This window comes from Misgurnus anguillicaudatus, chromosome 11 (genome assembly GCF_027580225.2).
Source record: "Misgurnus anguillicaudatus chromosome 11, ASM2758022v2, whole genome shotgun sequence".
Classification (NCBI taxonomy): domain Eukaryota; kingdom Metazoa; phylum Chordata; class Actinopteri; order Cypriniformes; family Cobitidae; genus Misgurnus; species Misgurnus anguillicaudatus.
The window spans coordinates 26,288,506-26,310,708 of NC_073347.2; the positions used below are offsets into that span (position 1 = coordinate 26,288,506).

Here is a 22,203-nt window from a genome sequence, read left to right on the forward strand (position 1 = left end):
TCCGAGGTTTCTTAAAGGGGGTTGTCAGGCACCCATCCTTTGATGTGTAGATCTGGCCGTTTTGTTCAAAGGACTAACCTTTCAGACGCCCGTCTCTGAAATGATAATTCCTGAAACCCCCCATCCGTCCCCGGGCGAAACACAAGGTCAAATCAATGTCAAACCGACCGGCTGACCACCGTCTCACCTCCCGTCCGCATCGGCTTCTGCCAGCCTTTGATTTATCAGTCAGGTGAATGCATTCGTCCGAGTATGACTGAGAGTTTGCTTTTAGCTCTGTATGAAATACAGCCGGAGAGGCAAATGTTAGACATTGATTATCATTTTGATTGAATGAAGGGTGGGACATGTGGAGCAATGACTGTTGTGAATTTTTAAAGACAATCAGCCCCTTGGCGTCAAAGATACAAGATGCTGTTACTGTTTTGAAGTGATGCAAATTTGTCGTCAGCCGTCATGGTTTTTGAATGATGACTTTCAGACTTCTTTCAGACAGGCAACAAAAATCAATTTTTTTGCTCAAAATCAGTTTAGTTTGCTTTAGTCTGAACAACAAAAAACACATGAAATCTAAAATGCTCATATGAGGTTTGAATGGGTCTCTATATTAACACTTGAATTGGATTTCAAGTTTGTGACTCTTTCCTGAGTTAACGGATTATATAACATTCACTATAGTAAAAGAGTATTGGTGAGTGGTTTTGGAAATAACATGTGCATGCATAACTTAACTCATTCCCCGCCAGCCATTTTTTGAAAAGTTGCCCGCCAGCTCTTTTCACAAAAGTTTTACAAAATGCCTTCCAGGAAAATTTGATTCTAAAAATACACTCATCTAAAGGATTATTAGGAACACCATACTAATGCTGTGTTTGACCCCCTTTCGCCTTCAGAACTGCCTTAATTCTACGTGGCATTGATTCAACAAGGTGCTGAAAGCATTCTTTAGAAATGTTGGCTCATATTGATAGGATAGCATCTTGCAGTTGATGGAGATTTGTGGGATGCACATCCAGGGCATGAAGCTCCCATTCCACCACAACCCAATCCCATGCTCTATTGGGTTGAGATCTGGTGATTGTGGGGGCCATTTTAGTATTGTGAACTCATTGTCATGTTCAAGAAACCAATTTTAAATGATTCAATCTTTGTGATCAGAGGATGGGTACATGGTGGTCATAAAGGGATGGACATGGTCAGAAACAATGCTCAGCTAGGCCGTGGCATTTAAACGACGCCCAATTGGCACCAAGGGGCCTAAAGTGTGCCAAGAAAACATCCCCCACACCATTACACCACCACCAGCAGCCTGCACAGTGGTAATAAGGCATGATGTATCCATGTTCTCATTCTGTTTACGCCCCAATTCTGACTCTACCATCTGAATGGCTCAACAGAAATCGAGACTCATCAGACCAGGCAACATTTTTCCAGTCTTCAACTGTCTAATTTTGGTGAGCTTGTGCAAATTGTAGCCTCTTTTTCATATTTATAGTGGAGAAGAGTGGTACCCGGTGGGGTCTTCTGCTGTTGTAGCCCATCCGCCTAAAGGTTGTGCGTGTTGTGGCTTCACAAATGCTTTGCTGCATACCTCGGTTGTAACGAGTGGTTATTTCAGTAAAAGTTGCTCTTCTATCAGCTTGAATCAGTCGACCCATTCTCCTCTGACCTCTAACATCAACAAGGCATTTTCGCCCACAGGACTGCTGCATACTGGGTGTTTTTCCCCTTTCACACCATTCTTTGTAAACCTTAGAAATGGTTGTGCATGAAAATCCCAGTAACTGAGCAGATTGGGAAATACTCAGACCGGCCCGTCTGGCACCAACAACCATGCCACACTCAATATTGCTTAAATCACCTTTCTTTCCCATTCTGACGTTCAGATTGGAGTTCAGGAGATTGTCTTGACCAGGACCACACCCCTAAATGCATTGAAGCAACTGCCAATGTGATTGGTTGATTAGATAATTGCATTAATGAGAAATTGAACCGGTGTTCCTAATAATCCTTTAGGTGAGTGTGTATAAACATACATATTACATATCAAATGAAAGAACAGACCCTCTGCTTTCAAACAAACAATAAACAAACAAACTAAATGGGGAAAAAAGCGTTTCATCCTATCTATATTTTTTCTCTGCTTATGAACTATTAAATATGGGTATTTTTCTTAAAAAATACACATTGTTTAGCAAAAAAGCTGGAATAATTGCATTTTTGTGAAGCAATTTTGTTACAGATTAACATAAAACCTAATTAGGAACACATTTTTTTTAATGGAAATGTTTTCTCTTAATTAATAGACAAGATAACGTGTCAATGGCGGGGAAAGAGTTAAAATGCCCCTGTCTCTATGTTCTCCCTCTCACAATCTCCTCCGCTTGTTGAGCTTTAAGCTAAAATCTTACAAACCTGGTTTGCTGAGTTGGTATTAATATTTTCATTATATTTCAAATTGGCTTAAATCGGCAGTCTCCTCTGCACCTACCGTATGTTCTTATCAGTCAGTAAAGATATTAGCACACCAGGCCTGTCAAAATACTTGACCAAGGTCGTACAGAGGGTAATATAAGCCTTCACTAATCGGCTTTATCTCCAGGAGACTTTACTGCACCGCTATGGTCTTTAAAATCTTGGCTCGAAGTTTCCAGTCAGCCCTCAACATCATATACCGTCACGAGAGCGCCACATCATCATCGCCAGACTCATTATAGATGCCTTTTAATTTGCAGTCACCACAGTGTGGCATCTTCCACCCCATCTCCCCAGCGTTTGACAAATCGTTTGATGTATGCGAGTTGGTTCGTGTGTGTTCATGCGTCGTTTAATGTGTGATCTCCTCTGTGTTTATCCTCCAATCTCTCTTTATCCATTGGCAGATCTCCGGATGCGAGTGTCTTTGTGTGTGTGTTTCTCTTATGCTTTTCCAAACTCTTTAATTACTGTCCTCTCATGCAGGGCTGGCTCAGGTGTGTGTAATTATGCCAGTAATAAGGCCTGGAAAGTCTCCACCTGCCTCTCACCGGGCATCCGCTCCCTCTCCACCCCAACCATCGCTCGTCTCTCTCTTTTTGTGTTGTCTGAAGGGCTCTCTTCATCATTTCACATCATGCCGTCATGAGCCTTCTCTTCATAAGCAAAGTATTGCGTTGCTGCTTGTTCTTTCCCTGATGTGATATGACTGAACGGAAGATTTTTGCTTTCTGTAAAGATGTAAAATTGCTGACAACCCACTCGCATATTACACAGTGTTATTTTTTGATAATATTCATCATTTGCTGAAATATGTAGTGTTTCAGTAATTACAGAATATTCTGCGTCATGTTCATTTCTCCTTTTAATTTTAACGTTTGGTTACTGGGGGCACTGCAGTGAATTTTAGCAATGATGTCATACTGTAGGGCTTTTGTTGTACTTTAATATATCGTTAATACAAGTAAATTTTTAATGTATGCATTAGGGTGGTCCTTAAAATGGGTCAATTATTATTATATGTTCAACTCTCACCCCCTAAATTTGTTCCTACAATATCTAGAGGTTGCTCAAAGCCTTTAAATATATCAGAAATCACATATTTTTGCAAAAATGGTACCATTTAAAAAGGCACAACACACATAAAACTTGCTTCTTGGAGGGTAACTTTGTTACAGTTATTTGTTAAAAAAAAATGTGTCTCTTCTGATCCGAGTAACCATATAGTGGACTTGCTTTGTGTTGTTTCAGACATTGTCTCAGTGTATATTGCCTATTGAGTTTTAAAGCAACACCAAAGAGTTTTTTTAACCTTAAAATACAGTTCCAAAAACATTTGTCGTTCATCCACTCGAAACAGGGTGAACGACACTTTTACATTCGCTTTGCATCCCTCTATCGGCCAAAACCGCACTAAAAAAGTTTCCAACCGTCGGGTCGCGGTCCTGTAGTTCGAGTGAAAACTACAAAAACTTGCTTTACGGCAGACCTACAATCCAATCAGAGCCAGCTTTGCTGCAGTAGGAAATTATTACGACAGTGGTAATGGACAGTGTTGGGAGTAACGCATTACAAAATATAATATATTACAGTAATATATTAGTTTTTGCTGTAACGCAGTAATATAACGCATTACTCGTAAAATTTTGGTAATATTTTACTCGTTACAGTCTTAGTAACGAGCGCGTTACAACAATGCATTTCAAAATTAGACCGTGTTATTTTAAATTGTTATTTTTGACCAATGCGCGCATGAAAAAGCTGTGTAAATGGCTGCGTCCCAAACCGCATACTTCCATACTATATAGTGGGCGAAAAGCACTGCTTCTCGTACTCTTTGCCTACTATATAGTATGGAAGTAGGCGGTTTGAGACGCAGCGTATGTCTATTTCCACGTGCTGTATGCAACAAGTTCTTTAACTTTGTATTTGAAATGCGATTTGGACGCGGTGCGCGTCAAATATAGAGATGTTTCTTAAAGAGCCGAATCTGGGAAGTCCGCGGCTGTATTATAAGCATTGACTAAAGTGGTCGCAATCAGGTCCGGTAGCGCCGTACACGCATAATTTTGCGAATAAGAGCACTAAGTAAGAGCAACAGAAAGTTTCTATCGGTCTCCTGTGCTGCTTGAACCTCAGAAGTAAAGAGACTTTTACATGTTGCCAGTAAAATCCACATCACACCAGCAATGACAAGGTAAGCTTTGCTATGATTACAGTGCTAGGCTATTCCTATACTATCTACAGTTTTATTACAAACAGCAACCTAAACTACAACATAACATTAGTGAAGACTTAAACATGGTTATCTAAATAGTACATTTAAACATCACTGTTTAAAGTTTTTACCAGCCTTTGTATGGGAACCTATATTCATTGTTTGGCAAAAAGCAGTGCTCCTCTGTTTGTCTGTTTTATTAAGCAATGATATGTTAGCCTACATGTAATCCTATTGGACTGAAATGAGCTGTATTCCTTGAGGCCTGATCCTCCAATAGGACTTTTTGATAAGTTGTGTCAACGCAGTGCATGCCAGGTTTGTGCTGTGAATCTGAATTAAAAGTGATCAAAAGAATAGAAATGAAAAGAGGTTGCGTGTCTTACCATGTTATTAGGCCAGAGGTTGCATTATAGTGGGCTCTTTTACCAGATCATTTGTCTATGTTTATGATTCTGACAGTGATTGTTACTGTATTTTGCCATAAGTCTTCACTTTGCCTATTCAAAGCTCGAGGGCCAACGCATAACTTCTAGATTTATAAGCAGCAACAAACTACATTTTAAAATTTTATAATGCCTAGTCATACTTCTGTTCTTTTGATGAAAGTAACTCAAAAGTAACGCAAAAGTAGTGTAACTCATTACAGTTCAGAGACAGTAATATTGTAATGTAACTAATTACTTTCAAATGACAGTAATTTGTAATATATAATGTATTACACTTTGGAAGTAACTTGCCCAACACTGGTAATGGACAATTCCGCTTCCAACCTGTAGGGGGTGCAAATAGCAAAAACTCTTTAGTGTTGCTTTAATTGCATGGAGCATGGTCAAATAAGTCCATTGCTGCCATAAGTATATATTATTAAACAATTATACATGCTAGCACAAAGTATCACATAATACACAAATGTGTTTAACATCAAAGGTCTTGAGCAACCTCTAAATATTCATTAATATTGAAAAAATTGGCCATTTTTTTTATTCATTCAAATATATTGGTGGGGTGAGATCATGAACAATAACGGCATAAATTCAAAATGTTAAAGGTGTATTTCCCAAAAATAAAAACCCTGGCACAAAATATGAGAAAAATACCCTATATGTGTCATAAACATGGTAAAAGCTTGACGTTTTGAATAGTATTATATTCTGAAACCATAAGACAGCTCTGTGTAAAAACAAAATGCAACCTGAAATGACAATTTGTATGCCATCAGACTAGTAAATGATGACAGAAGTTTTATTTTCGGGTGATGGCACCTTTAGGCCGATATACGCTGGTTCCTCTTCATTACGCCTGACAGAAACAATAAGGAATTACCAGCTGAAGAGTGTGCGCGCTATAGCTAAAGCGTCAAAGTTTTCCTGGCACAGTCCCCATGTAATTACGAGCTTGGGTGCCTGGCGGTGACAGATCATGGCTACGAGGGCCAGCTGAATGTCGTGGCACCTGCTGAGGTCCTCGTCTCAGCTTCTGCCTGCAGCCGCAGTCAAATTACAACCAACTGTATTAGACTGAAGGGACTGAAGCGGTTTTACCTGCCTAGGTGTTTATCTCCTAACAATGCAATTTTGGACATGAATTAAAATATAGCATTTCGTGAGTTTGCATGATGCTTTTATCCAAAGCAACTGAGAATGCATTACAATGTATACATTTTATCAGTATATGTGTTCCCTTAGGATCGAACCCATGACCTTTGTACTGCTATCGCAATGCTTTACTACTGTATGTGCAAAAGCATTTCTCTTTGCATTGCTTTTTATTCTTTACGCACATGCATACAGTATAGTAGCTCGGTGCTCTCTTTATCTTTCTGCTTCCCTCTGGCCATGGTCCTTCAATCAGGATTGAGTTATGAGTTGGCTGGGCAGCATGCAGCGATCTCTGCTTCCTCGTTAGGCCTTCATTAACCCTCTCAAGCTGGGCTTCCACTCAACTTACCAGCAGATATGTTTGGACACCATTCTTCATTTCCCACAATCCCCCGCTGCTCGGCACAGTGTATGAAAACCGTGTTTCAGAGCTGGGCTTTCAGCACATTTACTGTAAAATGACATACAAGGCTCAAGGGTCTTCCATCGAGTACATGTTGTGCACAGACAAGTTCAGCAAGCGAAACAGCTTTTGGATGTGTCAAATGTATATCATGATTTTGATAAATCATTTCCACTTACTGTATGTATTTTAGAATATATGTGTGGATCAATGCGTATAGAAAACTGGAGTTGCTGGAAAAGTGCACTTAACAATAAACATTTTGCACTAAAGTTGAAAAAAACAAGAAAGCAAAAATTAGTCAAATAAGCATATATGAAAGTGCTAATAAGGTAATTAGAACTACATTTCAACTTTTATAGCCTAGTAACTACAGTATTCAGTCTCAGCAAAATTCAGCAAAATGGCCAAGCGTTGTTTTTATTGTCACTTAAATAAATATAATAACCGAAAGCTATGCAGTTTCCAAACTTTTACATTATAGTAAAGCTAACAATTCTCATCCTTATGAATATGCGAGTCTGTGGTTTTAACTTTAAATACATTAGTAAACTTTTTTAACTTTACTGTTGAAGTCATTTATTGGCTATGTAGGGGAGAGCAGGGCACAACCTAACGCTTTTTGATTTTGGCTCAATCATTCAAAAAATATTTGAGTTTGATGAATTATATTTTTACACAAGCAAACACATCTCTGCTATGAAGTTTGTTTCTATTACTTACCATTCTTGGACAATTACACCAAACGTGACAGAAGTGCAAACATTACAACTTACCCCATAGGTGGGTTTAATTGTAACAGGCAGCGGGTTAGTTGTAACACTAGCTAAAAATTAAGTTTGCAGGCAAACTTGCAGGCAAATACACTGTATTCATTCGTCCAGCCCTTTTCTAACAATAGTTCAATTATAAATGGATACAAATGTCTAAATATGTGAGAAAAAGCAGCACAATTATGACAAAACATTTTTTATATGTGACCCAGTCTGTAATAACCATACTACAGTTTCAAAATCAAATTCTGAGAAAATGAGCATCAAAGTCTGATTTTAGACATTCACTTCATTATAATTTCAATCTTTGACGTGACCTTATTCAATCAATATTAAAGATATAAACAAAAATACATTTGACGCACGATTTTTGACAGGCACATTTATTTTGTTGGCTGCCAGCAATCATTCGTGTGCAGCCTATTTAAAACAACGGCAAGAATTACGCTAACGTTAGCGGTTTTCATATTGTAAGTGCTGAGGGGTTAGTTATAACACAGTGTTACAATTAACCCCGCCGGGTCAAAATATTTTTAAGCCCACCAAAAAAGTTGCTAAGAGCTGCAGACATATTTCAAAACGATGCTATGTTTTAGTCAACAAGACACTGATTAATATGACATAACATTGAATTTGGTATCCAACACACCAACTTAGAAACGGAAAAAACAGAGGGCAGAAAGGAGAAAAGTGTCCGTGCAGGGTGACTGTGGTCATTCATGATGCATTTTATCTTTCTGAGGCAACTTGTAGTATACATGTCCTCAACTGCTGGGTAGCTGTGTTAAAAATATAAAGTATAAAATATAAATTATTAAGCAGTACATTATTATTAATAACACGTTACATTAGACATATATATATCCCCAACGCCCTGTTGAACACCCATGATATAGAGTTAAAAAGTACTGTATATGTTTACTAAATGTTTATGCTTATTTAAAACCCCTCACTTTTCTCAATAGCTGCCTGAGTGAGGCAGAATCTAATGCAATAATCTAAATGAATGCAGAAGAGTTCTCAGCAGCAAATGATTTGGTTGTGTAACAAATAGGTGGGTCTTAACCACAGGTCTGTTCTGGAATGAATAAATGCATGTAATCAACTGCAAGGGAAAATAAAAAGACGTATCAAACTGTATTTTTGTTGTTGATTTTTCCAGTCGGGAACCACTGTGCTAGCACACATTCTGTTTTTCTCTTTTATTGTCTATGGCCATTGAGAGGTACAATGAGAAGAGCAGAAATTCCTTTGCTAGTGTTGTCCCCTTTTAAATTCATAGCTCTTGGTCTTTACAGCTGTCTTAAAAGATGTGTCCCATACTCATTAAGAGTTGAAGGGCGTAGAAGAAGAAAAGTGAATGTGACTATTCTTTCTCTTTATGGACACAGCACACCCCTGGAGACATAGTCTTGCACAAAAATAAAAATGTTACTAGTCTCAAGTCAAGTCTTAACATTTACTCCAAAGGGCAGGCCATAAACTATTAATAGACAGCTGTCTGTCTGCGTACCACTGTGAGAAGTAGATTTTATATCGAATTCTCCTGTGGTTTGCCGGTAAGAGGGAGAAGAGGTGGTCCGGTGTCTCGCCATCCCACTGGGAGTCCGACTTTATCTACCTTTTCATCCGTTGGCAGACGAGAAGGGAGAAACCATTACAAGGCTATCTGGGAATTTTGCAATATTCAGCAGGGCGATTATCTGACTTCTCCCTGGGAGGCACATTTCCTCCACATAGGAGGAGAGAGAGGTGTACCTGCACCAGTGAGAGAGAGAGAGAAAGAGTCAGATAAGAACTTAAAGTTGACAGAGAGGAAGTATCGACTTTCTTGGTTTCAAAGAAGGGTTTGGGCATCATTGAATATTTATATAAAGACTCAAGATCTACAGGTGATTGGCATAATGTTTCATGGTATTTTATAGTGTCTCTACAGATTTTGTCTTTAACACAAGACACCGAACAGCCATAACATTATGACCACCTGACTAATATTGTGTAGGTCCCCTTTTGCCACCAAAACAGCCCTGACCCTTCGAGGCATGGACTCCACTCAACCTTTCTATCATAACCAGCATTCACTTTTTTAGCATTTTCAGCTAGAGTAGCTCATCTGTTGGATCGGACCACACGGGCCAGCCTTCGCTCCCCACATGCATCACTGAGCCTTGTCCGCACATGACCCTCACCGGTTCACCGCTTTTCCTTCCTTGGTCCACTTTTGATAGGTACTGACTACTGCAGACCGGGAACACCCCACAAGAGCTCCAGTTTTGTAGATACTCTGACCCAGTCGTCTAGCCATCACAATTTGGCCCTTGTCAAAAATGTTTTTAGCTGTTTTTCCTTACCCTTACCCATTTTTCCTGCTTCTAACACATCAACAAATTTGTTTGTCCTCAAAGTTAATGGGCTCTATCATACTCCCGGCGCAATGCAGCACAATGCGCAACGCAATGCGCAACGCAATGCGCAACGCAATGCGCAACGCAACGCGCAACGCAACTGCCTGATGCAATCGTTTAGTTGAGTTGACGTGATTGGTTGCATGTTTGACTGGAATGAGAAAATACACATGGTTTGAATAAAGAATTTGAACATGGATTGTCTTAAAACATAGACTGTAAAAAAAGATGGACCCCGCGATATTGCTTCCTTCCAATGTAATGGATTGATTCCAAAATGTCTTACCATGAGCGCTGCCATGTTACATAAAACGTCAGTTTAGAGCCAGGGCATGCGCAAACCATCTTTCGAAACATTTTATTGGAAGTGTAATTTTTTTTTTTAAATCCGAGTCCCATTTGTTTGCATGGAGAGGGCGGGTTTATGACTTGTACTGCAGCCAGCCACCAGAGGGGGCGATCAAAGATCCAGCGGCTTCACTTTTCAAGATTTATGAGGCACATCAGATTTAAAACACAGCGTAGACATATAAACAACAGTAAAATAATTATTTTGACAACATTGAAAAAATGATTCATTCAATTTACAAAATTTTTAAGGTGAGTGGTCGCAATCAATTTATTTAAGCTACATTTAAAAAACTTTTGTTTAAATGTAGTTTAAATAAATTGATGCAAATTGAATGAATAATTGTTTTCAGTGCACATGGGGACTTTAAGTACTATATATGCTCTCAGAAAAATTGACAAAACTGGGGCAGTACCCTTTAAAAAAGTACCAATATGCACCTGTGAGGATTTTTTAAATGGTTTTTATTTAAGAAATATGTTCTTTTATGCATGTTTATGCAAATTAGAGGAAATGTTTCAGTTTTGGGAAAACTTTTTTTGCATTGTATTACATACACTATTCTTGTTTTCATGATATCTTTGTTTTGAGAACATGGAAAGAATCAAAAGAGGTTGTTGCATTATAGATCCCTGTTGTATTTATGTAATCGCAGATCTTTAGCAGGATGCCTGGTCTGGGTGGTCCGGAATGGAGAAAGATAGAAGTGAATTAGGGATCCGGTCTCAGTAGTGATAAGGGAGTGCTGCAAGGTTTTATGTTTTTCTGTTTCAGTTTTAATCTTGATTTTCTGCTCTCTGGTGAAATTACTTTTGGTCAGCTGCGGTCTAAGACGACTAGGTGTTTGAGCTTGATATAAAGTATAAAGTATTCAACTAAATATGAAGATCACTGCTTTAATATAAATGTGTTTAGAGTTTTGGAGCATGCATGGAGTATATGGATTACCTTTTACATTTCCATCAGTGAACCTAACATGGATGAATGAACATAATGTTAAGTCAGCTTCGATTTCAATAGTCTTTTTCTTAACTCGTTCATCAGTCTATTAGGAGTTTATGTTTTTCTTTATTTCAAAGTTTCCATTTAATATTTGATGTAGTTCACTGCATTTAAACAAGCTCAAAATGAAGTTGTGTCATAACATGACAACAGTAGTAAGATGATAACACTTGACTTGTATTCCATTACAAATAGACATGTATGAAATGTGAAAAAAATTAATATTATACACCAAAGTGCCTTAATGTTTTAAATTCGTCCCATGAGCTCATATTTGGCATTATGAGCTCAGATATCTTCCTAGTGTTTCCCTTATGATTTGTTTGTGTTTACCTAGAAATTCATCATCCTAAATTTGTGTTTGCTTTCTTTTTGCAGATCGACCGTGTCATATTCTGCGTCTTTCTGGAGACAGATTATGAGATTTACAAGAGGAAGATGTCAGAATTCTTCTCCCCAGATACTGTATCTTTTTATTTTATCTGTTGGTTTCCATTTGGTTCATAGCTTGTAGCTCAAGTATCAAGAGGAATTCAGTGGTGGGACTTTGACACTGAATTCTTAAAGAATTTGTAACATATTTTAAAGGAGAACCAAGGGAAATGAGAGATTAAAACATTATAAAGAACTTTACCAAACAGGGTTATCTCACCAAGAAGTATATAGGGTGTACAAAGCAAAAAGACTGTATACAGTACATTATATGGGTGATTCTCACGAAACCATTGAAACACCATGGCACTAATGATTTTAACTTTAAAATGTGTAATATAGTAACATTAAAAAGCATCAGAATTAACAATACTGTATTCTACCTTGCACAATGTGTGATTTCAACATAAGAATTTATAATTGTAAATTTTATCTCATTTTCTGCTGAAATTCTCATTACCGCAATGTGTCCGGCTGTGTTTGAACATGCGTTATGTTGTAATTTAATCAAATTAACACAAAAATATTAAGAAAAAAAATAAATGGATGTTTTGCTAGACTACTTTAGATGACAGAAAAAATATTTACTGAATATTCATGTATAATAATAATGAAGAAAAATTAGGAAAATGATGTGTCCATGCCTGATGTTGTCATCCTCCGCAACACTTTTTGAGAACAGTTTAAGCACACATACAGAATTTTAATAAAGTTTGATTTTGAGTGACCAAGCACATGGACCAGTTACTTCAAGATGGCTACCAGGTAAGATCATTTTTTTACAGTTAATTTGAAATATTGTCTTGTCAGAATGCTTACACGACATTTTGATTATCATTACCGCAACAGATGCTTATTAAATGTTAATTTAATTAATAGAAGCATAATACTTTGATTTTAAATGCATGTGCAGAATCTCCAAATTATGTTCTTTCAGGTTTGTCATGTCATTTTGAAAATATGTCAGTGTTGATGTTTTCTGACTGTTGCGGTAATGAGATTTTTTAGGACTATTTTTTTAAATTATGTTACAAAAAGTGTTAAATGATAAATAAAAGTTTTTAAATTAATGTTCCCATTTACTCCAGACTTTGTTTTTCAATGTCTGGTGGGAAAAAAAGTAAATTTAAGCAATTTTTACATTTTCATGCTTGACATTTTTAAAACCAAGTTTTCGTGAGAATCACCCATATGGGAAAATTGACCAATTAATTGCTTTTAGTTGTCTCAGTACTCTCTATATTTATATATATATTTCCACAGAAGTATTAAAACCTTAAAAAACGCCACACATCATTTTTAAAGCATCCACGATTCACACAAAATGTCAGTCTGTGGGAAAGGAAAGAACTACTGTAAGGAAAAATGTACGCATTGGATTATGTGTTTGCGTCTGCATCTCACGCCTCATTGCGTTTGCACCTCACTTTGTATCCAACCATCTCTGCGTGGTTTTTGGTGTTCTCAAAATCTCATTTTCTAACTAAGCTCTTAGGCCACCAGAACATCTGATGTTTTTGTGCATTCTGGGAAACTCTGCAAATACTTTCAGGTGTACCAATAGCTCCTCACTAAATCAGATACTTTGTGGCCTGGAGGTCCACATGTAAAGGGATTTTACTTCTGTCATCACCCTGAGCGTTCTTGAGCTTTTCAAAGATATCAACTGCAAAGCCCAGATGTTGGAGACACGCAGGACGGCACCTCTTCGATGTCATTCTGCTTCACACGTCTGCTTGTCTGGTTTCGCTTGGATCGTGTGGTCTCCAGTGCCGGTGTGGTTTATGTAAAGATGAACTGTTGTGTGATGTGACTTTAGAAGTCTGTTCTCTGGTCTTTCTCTCTTGTTGCGTTACACTTTGGCCTCGCGTCAGTGTCAATATCTCTGTTTCTCTTTCACCCAATCTTTTACATTGACCATGTTTTCCTTTTCTCCCTCAGTCTTTTCTTATAAGACGTGGCACTTGCTGGTTCCATGGGAACTTGACTATTGTGCACCCATGTAGCATTTCTGTCTCTTGAAAGGCCATGTCTCTCTCAGGAAGCTTCTTTTCAATTGCACTCTCATCTCCCCGAGCGCAAAACAAACAAATGATGTGAGTGCAGGCCGCATGTAGCCCTGTGGACCTTCCCAAGTGTCCTGCTGTCTTGCTCGGCTTGAAGCTCATGGCACCTCTGTGACAAGACCCTCTGGAGGTTTCCAAATGAGCTGCTTGTCTGCGGGATCATCATTTGTATGGACACACACACATACTGGCGGAGGAACCGTAAGAACAGTACCAGGAGAATAATATGATCCACCATTGCCTTTTCTCTCTCTCTCTCATATACGCACCAGGTCTCCCCAACCAGGAGGAATACAGAGTGTCAAGCAATTCATTTTCTCATAATTGGATGAATGTTTTGTTTTTGTAATGTTTTGTCATATACACACACACCGAACGCTCTCTACTTCAGGTCTCGCTGAAAGATAGGACTCACAAGAGTATTGTAATTATATCAGCCAGTCCTTGTTCCCCAGGAGCGTCTCTTTGTATTAGTGTTTAGAAATAAGATGGCAGAGGCGCTGCCCGCAGAATAAGACTAAGCTAAACGTCACCACTGCTTCTTCACAATCGGTAATAAACAAACTAATAAATACATTAATTTTTAATATTTTGTTATTTATTTAGTTTGTGATTAAGTTAAAGTGACCATTTACATTACTTTGTAGCCTTGTAATTTTAGTCAAGTAGTAAAGCATTCTTGCACTTGCAAAAATGTTCCACCCTTTAGTATAAAAATAATTTTTGTTTTTGGAAACATTTTGCTTGAAGGGGTGTTTATAAGACTGATATGACACCTTCATAATCATGAAATGACACGTGCCATGAACATGAAGGAGATTTTATGCACATTTATGAGAACTGTCATTAAGTGTCATTTGTTCAATTATGTCATTTTGAATTCAAAGATGACATTGTTTGAAATGTCTTTATGACAACTTGACATACATCAATACATCATAACTTGTCATAAATCTGTAATAAACATGACATAGCAGAATAATTATTAAACTTAAGAAACAACATTATGGGTAAACATTAAATTAAACTGTCATTTTAAATGTTATGTAAAGTGTTAATACTACAAAATGCAACAAACATGTCAAAAGATTATAATGTATGTGCACAATAACAACTAACTAACAGAACTTGTTCTTCTCATAGACTGTAAAAAAAAGATGGACGACGCGACGTCGCCCCCCACCATTGTAATGAATTGAAGCCAAAAATGTCCGACCACGGTCGCCGCCATGTTACGTAAAAACGTCAGTTTGGAGCCGAGGCATGCGCAGAAGGAATCGTCCGTGAAGCCAGAGGCGGAGCCGCGGTATCAAACTTCCGCCCAAACGCTCGCGCGGCCAATTCAACCACTCCAATCATAACGACACGCCCCGTTTCTATAGCATCAAATTACAAGCTAAAATGAAACTTATCAAAAAAATGAACACTTGAACATATATCAGCGTGATAACAACTACTTGAAAGGACCAAAACCATCTTTCAAAAACTTTTATTGGAAGTGTAAATATTTTTTTTATTTAGAGCATAGTCCCATTCATTTGAATGGAGAGGGCGGGGTTATGACTTGTACTGCAGCCAGCCACCAGGGGGCGATCAAAGAGCCAGAGGCTTCACTTTTCAAGGCTTATGAGGCACACCCGGTTCTTCTTCACACAAACTAAAAAAAAAGATTCATTGAATTTAATCAATTTTTTTAAGGTAAGTGGTTGCAATCAATTTATTTAAGCTACATTTAAACAAAAAAGATTAGTAAAGTAAAATAAAATATAAAACTTTTGTTTAAATGTAGCTTAAATAAATTGATTGCAACCACTTACCTTAAAAAAATTGATTAAATTCAATGAATCTTTTTTTTCAGTGCAGAGGGTTCTGACATTTTCTGACATAGAAGAAAAAAGTAAAAAAAAAGTTATTTATTTATTGTAAGTAACTGTTTTTCCAACTATATTGACCCAATGCTGCATGGCTTAACCCATTATTGTGCTGTTTTCATTTAATTTTAGGTAAATATGTCTCCAAATGCAATAAAATATAATTTAATAAATTTTAATGATTACTATTATTATTATTATTATTGTTATTATCATTATTACTATTATTATTATTATTATTATTATTATTATTATTATTATTATTATTATTAATATTATTTTTATTATTATTGTTGGATTATTAATTTTATTTATTAACCACATTTAAGGAAACTTAAAAAAACCATTATGAACTGAAGAATATTCTTGATGCTGTTATAAAACTATTTGGCAGATTATTTACATTAAATGACATTTTAATGACAACTTATATTTGTACCACTGTAGTTAAGGGCCAAGAAAAATATTCACGATGCTGTTATAAAACAATTTGACAGAGTATTAACACTTAATGACATTTTAATGACAATTAATATTTGTACCAATGTAGTTGAGGTCAAGAAAAATATTTATGACGCTGTTATAAAACTATTTGACAAAGTATTAAATAGTCCCCCCAGAAAAAAATAAAAATATATTTAATTTAATTATTTATTTAATTATATAATTATTACATATCACCATGATGTTAAAAGCAGAGCTAAGCAGTTTTTATGATAATACTACTTGGCTTGTGTCTGAGGTTGGTGAAATACTTTGCTGTTTATTCTGTTTTAAACGCAAAACATTCAGTGCTTATTTTCCTATTCTGTTGCCGCTCTGGTGCGTTCATTTTCCGGTCAAGTTTTCAGCGCTAGTAATTTATATTTTGGACGTTGATGGTATTGCATCAAATGAGTCATTCTGGAGCAAAATCCTACACTCTTTAATATAATTATAAATTGCTTTGCAGGCTGGATGAAAGTGTGAAAGTGAAAGGATGAAAGTAAATAGATTTGTCCCGCGTGCCCTAGTTTGGCCACCTCTGGTTTAAACAAATCTGCTCGATGCTTTTACCATCTTGATTGTTTGTATAAACATAATGCATAATTTGCGTATAGTATTTCTTTACAAAGTATGATCTACTTGTCTGACACGCATTATACTATTGAGTTTTCACAGATTTATTTAAATGCGATCTCTTTGACATCATCACTGTTGAAATAAAAAAAAAATTAAAATAAATAGTTTTCAGTTTTTCACTCTATTGTTGTCATATAAATGTATCCTAACTGTGGGTTTACACTAGATGCAAGTTCAACGATTTGCGCAAGTAGATTACATACATAGTCAATGCAAAGACGCGATTAGACGCTTCCTCGAGGGGCGTTGCGAATGACACCATATGGGTGACGCGTTTGCCACGAAAACGCACGCTATTCGCCTCAAACGCGTCTTTGCCCAAGTTGAAAATATTCAACTCCAGCGAAAAATTCACATGGCACGAAGTTAAATCCCGCGAGTAATCTAGAGCGAGTAACGCGATGCCCTGCGTTTGGTGTTTACGTAGCATAAGAGAACAGTGCATTAAACTAATTTTTTATTCTGGACTTAAACCAGTCATCACCCTAGAGACAGGAGAAGTAGAGTTCAGGTTACTTGTTTGAAGTCAGATGTGATATTATTATTAAAATTCAGATCAGAGAAGCAGACACAAGCACTGATTAATAAACGGAGAGAGTGGTCAGAGGTCACCGATGCAGAGACAGGGTCACATGCAGTAATTGCAACCCTTCTGCGATTACCATGTTTCATCTGGATCCGGAGACAGTTTCATTTTTTCCTGGAAATGTTACTCTTCCTCATTTAAATGGCTCTTTAATGTAATTAAAGTAGTTGTTCCTCTCCGGGTCTTACTTGATTTTTAAATACCCTTGTTCCGTGATGATATTTGTCTTTAATGTGAGAATCATTATGAGTTCCATATAGACTTATTATAGTGTAGTTGTCTTTCTCACCCTTAAACAAGCAAAATCGTTTTGTGTTTCCTTGGAAAGCTCATTAGCATGTTTCTCTGTTTATTACATATTGATCGACACAGAAGGAGAGAGAACATTCCAGAAGAGTGAAATTATCATGAGGATGGTATATAGGGGCGAGTCGCTGTGAAGTGAGATTTAAAGTGGTTTTTAGATTGAGAGAGAGACAATAGGACTGAATTAGCTCTGCTGGTGTCCCTGATAGCGCCGATTGTAAAATGTGCGAAAATAACAAGGGCCTGACAGCTCGATCCCAACACCTCATCATCATCATCATCGCCATGGGAACCAGCGTGCCAAGAGCTGTGGAAGAGACGTACTCGTTTAAACTGAGCTTTAAAGCCGCACTCGCATCTCGCGGTGTGGCTATTCTCTGGCACGCTGCATACATTTTCTCTCCCTCTCTCTTTCACCCACTCGCTCACTCATGTATTCACACAAACCCTCAACTGTTTTTGCATCTGTGCAACCGGGGAAAAATATTATTGTGCTGGTTGCTAAACAAGAGACAGGGTATTGTACTGTCACTTAGCAAAACAATTTAGTCAAATATTCTCGTGACAACTTTTGTGTGTGTGATATGTGCATGCATGTGTGTATTCTTGTCATTTCTGCACATGACACTTTATAAGTGTGTGACAAATAGCGAATAGAAAGCAATGGTGTATTTGCATATGGGAAATTGTCTCATCAGTGTGTGCCTCCCAACCAGCTGTCAGTTTTACTGAAGAAGCGACTACTACAGAAATGAGAAAATATTCCCAGGTGACAGCAAATATCGGATTTTGAAAACTGTGCTGTGTCTTATAAATCCTTGCTGGAATTTCTGCCTCTCCAATATTCTAGACATTCATTGTAGTTCTTGAATGTGAAGAGTTACCGCTTTTAGTGTGGGGTTTACATAAGTAGATATAATTGTACAATTCATTATTGAAAAGCAAGCTAAAAATGTCTCAAAGTTACCAAAAAAACTATAATATCAAAAGATGCTATAACATAAATAAATTAAAAATGTGAATGTTATTTTAAAGTTTGAATTATGTGTTTGTTATTTAGGAACTGCACATCCTGGAACCTAAATTATGTTAATTTTCTTTAACCAAGCAGTATTGCTGTTTAACATTTGCTTGCATTGTTTAGCACGTATACCTGGTCAGACCATGATGATGTCCTTCATCTCTAAATTCACAAAACACTTCTTCAACACTCCAGATGCAGGATGTGGTCCACAAAGAGCATCCATCACAAAAGATTTCTGCGAGTTTTTTGTGTCACATAGACTGGCACATCGAGTCATGAACAAGACTAGTTATATTTTCTGCCTTTATTTGTGATGTTTCATTATGGTCTTCTGCACTTTTCTCCACTCCATGGGCTCAGTTGTAATGTGGAACATCATCATCGTCGTTCTCTTTTAATACTTTGAATTTCATACTTTTCATCCTCCTTTTATTAACATCTTTTAGTCAAGTTGGTCTTCCTACTTTGAGGTTACTTTCCTTGCTGTGTTATCTGACCACACCAGCTTCTTTGTTCGGTTTCCATGTTTACGATCTAAGAAAAGCAAGGCTTACTTCATTTTCACATTTTCTTATCTTGGTTCTTTCAGTGGTGAAACATGATCTAATTTCTCTAGTAATTTAGGTGTAAACATTTAACAGCCAGTAATACAAATATGCGCTTTATGCAATAGGCTTTATGCCCAGCTGCACTACTTCCTGAACTTCAGCCAGCTCCTTGTTTCCTGTCTCCCATTATTGGACAAACTGATTAATTCAGGTGTGTCTGACCTCAGTAGACACCTGGATTAATCAGTTTGTCCAATAATGGCAGACAGGAAACAAGGAGCTGGCTAAAGTTCAGGAAGTAGTGCAGCTGGGCATGAGGCCTATTTATAGGACATTATTTCACCTTAAAAAAAGTTTACATTTTTTACAATTAATTTAAACTTTGTCGCTATAAATTATAAAAATGAAATTGAAATAACTTAAGCTGGTTCACTTTATTTTTATAATTTATAGCAACTCCTCACTAGTCAAGAAAGTTAAATTATTGTAAATTCAAGTTGATTAAACGTACATTTTTAAGTGCAACAAGGAATTATTTACAGTGTGGGAACACCACAAGCCCTGCATTTAAACTTTCCGCTCGAATCTCCTTCGTGCACTTTTGGGGCCACTTTCCAGAACGCCCGATCACCCCTGACAACCCAAAGAGGTTCCTCCGCCCCCTTTTTCCACCGCAGACACACTCACAGACAAACTTCTGCTTCTCTTTGAAGTCCCATCAGTTTCTGAGACACTGCAGCCGCCCTGTCAACACCGCTTTACGATGATGCCATCCGCAGAATCCTGCTGTTATCTTCCCTTAAGAGCCACGATGCCAGAAGGAACAGTCTTGGGTCCATTATGTGGGTGTTAGCAGGTTCATGCCTGCGAGGGGTTATAGAGAATATCTCGCATTTATGTAAGAGAGTTCAGTGCACATCACTGTCTGCTGTCTGCGGCCCAGTCATTTTGAGTCAGTGAAGGGATAACACTCAACTGCTGTTGCTGAAAATTCAGCGGTCAGAGAATGAATCAAGTGTGTGAAATGCTGTGGCATCACTCATTTTATTTATTTTTTATGATTGTGTTTTAATAAAGCAAATTATAGTTGTTAACTCTTTCCCCGACATTGACTAGTTTTCTCGTAAATTAAAAAAAAAAACGCTTCCCTGCCAATGACGAGTTTTTACAGCAGTCTATGTTTCCGCGATAATCCACTAGGGGGTGCTCTTATCCAACTAAGCATGCGCAGATTAAAAAACAATAAAACTCTGTATGGTTTGATCATCCCCCTGAATCTGATCTTTAAGGGGTTGTTTACACTCACAGGTTCGTTATTTTAATTGTAGGCATGGTATGTGCGCTCATAATGTAAGCAACGCGGTCACGACATGCTCGTTTTTTCCAGGTGCATCCGCACCGCATCGAGTTAAAAACATCTCAACTTTTCAGAATGCCGCAAGTGCACCGCAGGTCATGTGACAAGAACCTACGTGCCTACTGTAGCATGTGAAGGGCCCCTAACAAAAGTCCTTTATAAAAATGCAATTATCTCAGCTTTTTGCTCATAATTTTGTCTTTTTTAAGAAACTTACTCATATTTGAGAGGTGATAAAATAGAACAAATTAAGATAAGATGAAACATTTTTTGTTTCTATGAAAACAAATAGTCTGTGCTTTTCTGGAAGGCATCAAACTTTTGTGAAAATCATAAAAAATGCTGCCGCTGGCTGGCAACTTAAAGAAAATGCTGGTGGGGAAAGAGTTAAATCATGGCTGCATTTCTAAGCATTATTAAATACATTCATATTCAGTGTCCTTTTTTGGCAGGATTAAAAGCAGAGAAAATTATATTTTATTCAATTAAATTTAACTAAAAAAAAAAAACACTGTAAAATGTGAACGTGGATTAACTTAAAAAAATTAAAAATACTTCAAATGGTAACACTTAAAAAATAACACTTATTTTAACCTACATATTCTCATTTAAGTGATGTATTTAAAGGCGGGGTGCATGATTTTTTAAAAAATACTTTGGAATAGAGACAGAGCGCAGTTATGCAAATTTGAAAACCACGCCCACCGGGGGGGAAAGCAATCCAACCGTCTCCATTGACTTTGTATTGCGAGAAGCCGCCTCCTTGTCATTTCTGGCTTATAACAAAAAACTGAATAATGCCTAAAAGCTGCTGTGTGACAATATGTACAGCTAACAAGCCAAAGAACCCAGAAATAAGTTTTTATAAGCTGTCGAGCCGTAAAAAACCCAGTCTTTAAGGAGAATAAAGTGGATCGCCGACTACGTTTCCCCCTAGTGGACGCAGTTCTACTAATAGAAGTACTATGAAAAGTTGCCTGTATCCATTTTTGTGTCTTTAAACGCTCGTTTTTTGGGGTCGACAGCTTATAAAAACTTATTTACAGATTAAACTTAAAAACAGAATAATACCTAAAAGCTGCTCTGTGACAAGGTGTACATCTAACACGCCAAAAAAAAAAAAAATCCGTTTTTATAAGCTGTCGACCCCAAAAAACGAGCATTTAAAGACACAAAAGTGGAAACAGGCAACTTTTCATAGTACTACTATGTGTAGAACTGGGTCCACTAGAGGGAAACGTAGTCGCCAATCCACTTTTTCTCCTTAAAGGCTGGGTTTTACGGCTCGACAGCTTATAAAAACTTATTTCTGGGTTTTTTGGTTTGTTAGCTGTACATCTTGTCACACAGCAGTTTTTAGGCATTATTCTGTTTTTTGTTATAAGCCAGAAATGACAAGGAGGCAGCCTCTCGCAATACAAAGTCAATGGAGAGGGTTGGATTGTTTTTCCCCCCGGTGGGCGTGGTTTTCATGTGTGGGGCGGGTCTATCAAAAGAAGGTCCAGATTCTATTGGGGTAGGGGCGTGATAGTTTAGGTGACTTCAAATGTCAACATTGGCTTTCAGAGATCATGCACCCTGCCTTTAAGTGAAAAATGGCTTAAATATTTTGGGTGTTTTCTTTTTTTTCACCCTAAATAAGAAAGTTTATGTTGACAAAGCTTA

The 22,203-nt window shown here is 37.4% G+C and overlaps 1 protein-coding gene across 6 annotated transcripts in view; it reads left to right on the plus strand.

The window, feature by feature from the left end:
• Nucleotides 1-22,203, plus strand: part of macrod2 (mono-ADP ribosylhydrolase 2) — a 705,053-nt gene that overhangs the window by 623,655 nt on the left and 59,195 nt on the right. For all 6 annotated transcript variants that reach the window (XM_073873423.1, XM_073873424.1, XM_073873422.1 and 3 more), the window contains exon 9: nucleotides 11,605-11,683. In XM_073873423.1, the coding sequence (XP_073729524.1) occupies nucleotides 11,605-11,683 (79 nt within the window). The remainder of the gene's footprint in view (nucleotides 1-11,604; nucleotides 11,684-22,203) is intronic.